This window comes from Oncorhynchus mykiss, chromosome 21 (genome assembly GCF_013265735.2).
Source record: "Oncorhynchus mykiss isolate Arlee chromosome 21, USDA_OmykA_1.1, whole genome shotgun sequence".
NCBI lineage: Eukaryota > Metazoa > Chordata > Actinopteri > Salmoniformes > Salmonidae > Oncorhynchus > Oncorhynchus mykiss.
Window position 1 is genome coordinate 45,808,753 of NC_048585.1, and position 6,294 is coordinate 45,815,046.

The window sequence follows — 6,294 nt, forward strand, 5'->3', positions numbered from 1 at the left end:
GAATTATGCCAACTCAAATAGAGTAGGTCAAATGAAACACACCAGTCTAGAAGCCCTGGCCTTTTTATTGTGGAAGAACACAACGCACATTTTATCAATTCAATTGAGCCATAATACATTCAAACTTCGATTTAGTCTCTGTCTGACTTTGTATTCATTTGCATTATTTGCTCTGTTTATTCCAAGTAAACAAGCTGCTGCATATAATATTGCTGATATTGGTAACAGACAGTAGACCCATAAGCTTGGTATTTGGGGTATTTTATCAGGATGCCCATTAGCTATTGCAAAAGCAAGTCAAATCACATTTTATCGGTCATATCTACGTGTTTAGTAGATGTTATTGCGCGTGTAGCGAAATGCACGTGTTTCTCGCTCCGACAGTGCTGTACTAAATAACAAGTAACATCTAACAAGTTCACAACATATACCCAATACACACAGTCCAAGTTAAGGCATTGAATTAAGAATATATAAATATATGGACGAGCAATGTCAGAGGGGCGTTGACTAAGATACAGTAGAACAGCAAATAATACAGTATATACATATGAGAAGAGTAACGCAACATATGTAAGCATTATTAAAGTGACATTATTAAAGTGACTAGTGTTCCATTTATTAAAGTGGCCAGGGATTTCAAGTCTGTGTATATAGGCATCAGCCTCTCTGTGCTCTCCTGGGGTCCACACAAAACATGAAACATGACATAATACAGAACATTAATAGACAACAGCTCAAGGACAGAACTACATAAATTATTTTATTTCTTACAAAAGGCACACTTATGTAACAATATAACTTGAGTCCATCCCTCTCCTCGCCCCAACCTGGGCTCGACCCAGGGACCCTCTGCACACATCAACAGTCACCCTCGGTGCATCGTTACCCATCGCTCCACAAAATGCGCAGCCGGGGAACCACTATTTCAAGGTCTCAAAGCGAGTGACGTCACCAATTGAAACGCTATTAGCGGGCACCACCGCTAACTAGCTAGACATTTCATATCGGTTACACTTAGCCTACATATTAATACGTACACAAACTATCTAGGTCAAATAGGGGAGAGGCGTTGTGCTTAGGCCTCGTATTTGTCAAGCACTAAGATGATGGTCACACAATTTGATCCAGTTAGTTATTATAATTGTAATGATTTACGAACTACAGCAGGGGCAAAATCGGACCAATAGTCGGCCCAGGCATTTTAACACACCAGTCCATTTTCTTTGGGTGTGCGTTTTCATTGATGGGCCGTTCCACTAAACTATTTCAGGGCGGGTGTTTGTGAAGTGGAACAGCAGCCTATTAGCCAAATGATTATCATTCTGCTCAAAAATGGTAACGATAATATTTGTCTACCAAGGTACATTTTAAATCTTGAAAATCAAAGTGGGAATTAATATTTTTATTTTAATCTTCAGATTTTTGGTAACATAATGGCACAAATTGACCCATTGATTGCTTATTTTTTTATGATGACATCTACATTTTTACATGATCTCACCCCCCAAAATAGACAAATTAATGTAAATTACTATTGGTATTGTGAATAGTGAATTGCATTAATAATGAGCAGTGTTGGACTCACTCTGCCCAGTTACCACATACTCCTTATACTCCATACTCTCCACGTACTCCACACTCTCTTCATGTTTCACACTCTCGTCATGCCCCACACTCTCCTGAGTCTCCACACACACCTCAATCCCCATACACACCTCAGTCCACACGCACTCCTTAGGTTCAACACAGTCCTCAGTCTCCACAACCGTCAAAGGCTCAACAACCTGCACAGGTTTGCCATCGTCAGACTTGCATAAAGAGACACAGCAGACCAGACAAAGTATGAAGCATGGACATACATCAAACAACACAAGCAGCCACATACATATAATAATGTCCAATATGATGGTGGTAGAGGCCACAAAGAGGTATAGAGATTTGTTGCAGTATACTGTGTTGCCGATGATCTCTTTCCGTGCGTAGTTGGGTTGGAATACAGAGAAGGTCCAAAAATGGCCTGTAGACAAAGCAGTAGGAAATGTAATCAATGTACACAGTTTGAGAGATCTTGTGTAGTTTTGTGCAGTGTCGAGTTAAGGCTAAGTTAGATAAAAGTTTGGTCCAAATCAGACTATATTTATAGAATATTATATGAATACTATAAATTAAAATGGGCAATTTGGCAATCAATTAGCTTCTCAGAGATCAAATTATTTTTCAACAAAATAAATGTTGCAGAAATCCTAATCTTATCTGTTTCTAACTACAGAAATGATTTCAGAACAATCTGAGATGGTGCTTGCTGAAATGACAGTTTCAGTACATTCCTTCCTTCCTTCCTTCCTTCCTTCCTTCCTTCCTTCCTTCCTTCCTTCCTTCCTTCCTTCCTTCCTTCCTTCCTTCCTTCCTTCCTTCCTTCCTTCCTTCCGTGAAGTAATCACTGAGCTGATAATGTTGGATTGTTGGAAGCAATACAGAAACAGATCAGTGATTACCTCAAAGAAAGGAGGGAGGAAAGGCGGGAGGAAAGGTGTGAGGAAGGAACCATTTAAAAATATTCAAACCAGGCAACATGTATCGTAATTTGATGTCTCGTACCAATAATGAGCCAGATGATGATCATGAACCAAAATAGTTTAGACAAATGTTGGCACACAACACGGTCCTTGCAGCAGGAGAAGAATACATAGAGGAGCCCGAAAGATCCAGAAATGATCATGTGGATAGGGATGACACGTTTCACTGGGCAGTCATCAGCGTACACAGCACCTATGTGGAGAAGTAGAGGAGTTTTGTCGATGAAAGATGATGCGGTATGATAACGATATGTTTTTCTTACTAGCTACTTACCCATGACAATGAAGGTCACACAAACTGCAACCCATAAGACCAGCTTGCAAACTGCAGAATTAGACAACACAAAATGTTTTTGTTGTTGTTTCATGCCCTATCTATGGTTGCATAGCATGATGATATAACATCTTTACATTTTAGAAACCTTTATAAATGTATACATTTATAATCGTGTACATTTATAAACAGACATGTGTCATTGTTTCCCTACCCTTCAGTTATCATCAACAGCACAGCCATACCATGACTAACTGTTCTCTAAAGGGGTGCGATATGTATAGTAAGAGTTATGATGTCATGTTACAAGGGTCACATTCCAGACGGACTACATTTCATCAACCAATGGCTGCGTGCCACGTCATCGACTGCACAGTTGGGCATCAGATTTGCCGCTATGTTAAACACCTATTTTTGAGGCTTCTGTAATGTCGTCAGATTGTAACGTAAAAAAAAGTAGCTCAGGTACGCACCTTCGATACATCTGCCCATGGTGCGTGACACAGATTGGTGGGATTGACCTGAATGGCGGATGAGACAAAATGTAAAATGTACTTTTTCATGAAGACAAGAAGTGATAACACTGTAGTCGTTGTGTGTCCCTTCTGCACTTCGGCAGTATCTTCTCTTTACTCCCACTCCAGTCAGTTTCTAGGCTCCCCACCGTCACACTCCCCACAGTCACATAGGCTAACTAAATATATCTATTGTTGACACAATGCTACAATTGAACCATCATTACTTAACTCTTCACTGCTGGTTTGCTAACGCGTATAGATCAGAGTTATCCTCGTCTAGGAGAGAGAGAATAGAAGTGCAGAAATCCTGTGAGTTAATACATTTCCTACCTGTTGTAGCTGTAGAACTTGCGTTCTCTTTAGTGGTCAGACACTTACGCTGCTGAACACCAAATCAACTATAAATGCAGAAGTGAAAAGGGAATTGGAACGTGGCTAAAAAAAAGGGAACTACGGTGACCTTACTGTAACAGTATGAATCTAAAGGTAGTACTTTCAGTTTGATGAATGATAAGAAACTCCACATTCTCCGGACTTTATCACTACTGCATCTTGTGGGTGGCAGCAGATCTGACATCTTAATCCTGCATCTTAATTCAAACACAAACACTATATTGATTTAAAGTTGCAGTTGTATTCAGCAGTGGCATTAATTCCTGTCACATATAAATATATCTATTTTTTAATTATTCAGTTAATAAAGCTGCATGGTCTCTTTTTTGCTTTCTTGAGTAAGGGATCTCCAAAATGCAGGTGTTTCAGCTTAGCTCAGTGCTTTCTGTGGTGGTGGGGAAGCCAGTTTGGTAATGTTCTCCAGTTGCGATATGATTGGCTCAGTGTTCTGTCACTCATGGGGACACTACTGTACGTCACGGCAAAATCTATGGGGAGAGCTGGAAAATTCAAGCGCCTTGGATGCTGCCATAGAGTTACATTAGAAATGCCCATCCAAGAAGGCTCAAGGTCATTAGCCACAGATAAAATGATGTCAAATCACGTTATATCTACCGTAGCTTTGATTGGACTGATCATGACAACATCATACTTTCAAAATCTTAGCTAGCAAGCTAGACATGCAGTCTTCATCATGAATCACGTCGACAATCGACTGGCAAATCCTTTCAATTCTTGTCATATGAAGCGAAATTATGGATAAAATGTATTGGTGCTCATCGGCCATTGGACATAAACATTACACAACAAGTTGGAAATCGCAAATTCAACAAAGAGTTGTTTGGAAGGAATTAGTGGGTAACTATAAGCGTTGCAAAGCAATCACTAGCCTGCTACTCAGTGGAGTGGGTGGGTGGTCCAAGTCTGGGTTTAAAGGTCTCTTTTCCAAGCTTAAAAGGATACAAATTCAACACCATAGGCCAGAAAAAGTGGAATATATTGGCCATGCTGTCAATCGAGCATGACTTCTGCCACATTCAAAACAACTGGAAACTCGGAACTGGGAAATTTCATCAAATCTCTGGAAGACTGAAACAGGTTGCCCTCAAGAATTTCCGTGTATTTAGCGCCATCCATCATTCCTTCAATTGGGGCAGCAGGTACTATAGTGGTTAGTGTTGGACTAGTAACCGAAAGGTTTCAAGATCGAATCCCTGAGCTGACAAGGTAAAAATCTGCCGTTCTGCCCCTGAACAAGGCAGTTAACCCACTGTTCCTAGGCTGTCATTGAAAATAAGAATATGTTCTTAACTGACTTGCCTAGTAAAATAAAAAAAATCCTGACCAGTTTCCCAGTCCCTGCTGATGAAAAACATCCACACAGCATGATGCTGCCACCACCAAGCTTCATTGTGGTGATGGTTTCTTGGGGTGATGAGAGGTGTTGGGTTTGCACCAGACATAGTGTTTTCCTTGATGGCCAGAAAGCTCAATTTTAGTCTCATCTGACCAGAGTACCTTCTTCCATATGTTTGGGGAGTCTCCCACATGCCTTTTGGCAAACACCAAACGTGTTTGCTTATTTTTTTCTTTAAGCAATGGCTTTTTTTCTGGACACTCTTCCCTAAAGTCCAGCTCTGTGGAGTGTATGGCCTAAAGTGGTCCTATGGACAGATGCTCCACATTGGAGATTGGAGTATTGCAGCTCCTTCAGGCTTATCTTTGGTCTCTTTGTTGCCTCTCTGATTAATGCCCTCCTTGCCTGGTCCGTGAGTTTTGGTGGGCGGCCCTCTCTTGGCAGGTTTGTTGTGGTGCCATATTCTTTTCATTTTTTAATAATGGATTTAATGGTGCTCCGTGGGATGATCAAAGTTTCTGATATTTTTTTATAACCCAACCCTGATCTGTACTTCTCCACAACTTTGTCCCTGACCTGTTTGGAGAGCTCCTTGGTCTTCATGGTGCCGCTTGCTTGGTGGTGCTCCTTGCTTAGTGGTGTTGCAGACTCTGGGGCCTTTCAGAACAGGTGTATATATACTGAGATCATGTGACAGATTATGTGACACTTAAATGAAGTCCACCTGTGTGCCATCTAACTAATCATGTGACTTCTGAAGATTATTGGTTGCACCAGATCTTATTTCGGGCTTCATAGCGAAGGGGTTGAATACATATGCACACACCACTTTTCCGTTTTAACAACAAGTTCTTTTTGTCATTTCACTTCATATTTTGTGTATGTCCATTACATGCAATCCAAATAAAAATCAATTTAAATTACAGGTTGTAACGCAACAAAATAGGAAAAACACCAAGGGGGATGAATACTTTTGCAAGGCACTGTATACGCCCCCTTTATATATCCTACGGTTCTGACTTGGTGAACAGGGAGAATACTGTAAGAACGGCCCATGTTCTGAATTCTGTAACTATACATGTCAAAAGTGCTGAACAAATAATTATATTGACTAAATCCGTCCTAGCTCGCTCATTAATGTCTAATCGAAATTACAGATTGCCTCCTATCTGC

General features: G+C 40.5%; 1 protein-coding gene across 2 annotated transcripts; it reads right to left on the minus strand.

Moving 5' to 3' along the window:
• Nucleotides 1–682: 682 nt before the first annotated feature.
• On the minus strand, nt 683–4,538 carry LOC110500942. Of its 2 annotated transcripts, XM_021578447.2 has the most exons (5): nt 3,702–4,538; nt 3,327–3,374; nt 2,854–2,904; nt 2,602–2,772; nt 683–2,020 (listed from the first exon to the last, which is right to left on the minus strand). In XM_021578447.2, the coding sequence occupies exons 2-5, from the start codon at nt 3,343–3,345 to the stop codon at nt 1,563–1,565; spliced, it is 699 nt and encodes a 232-aa protein (XP_021434122.2). In that variant the 5' UTR covers nt 3,346–3,374; nt 3,702–4,538; the 3' UTR covers nt 683–1,562. The 2 variants fall into 2 exon arrangements, with proteins under 2 accessions (XP_021434122.2, XP_036813878.1); XM_036957983.1 differs by lacking the exon at nt 3,702–4,538 and having other exon boundaries at nt 3,327–3,677.
• Between the last annotated feature and the right edge of the window lie 1,756 nt (nt 4,539–6,294).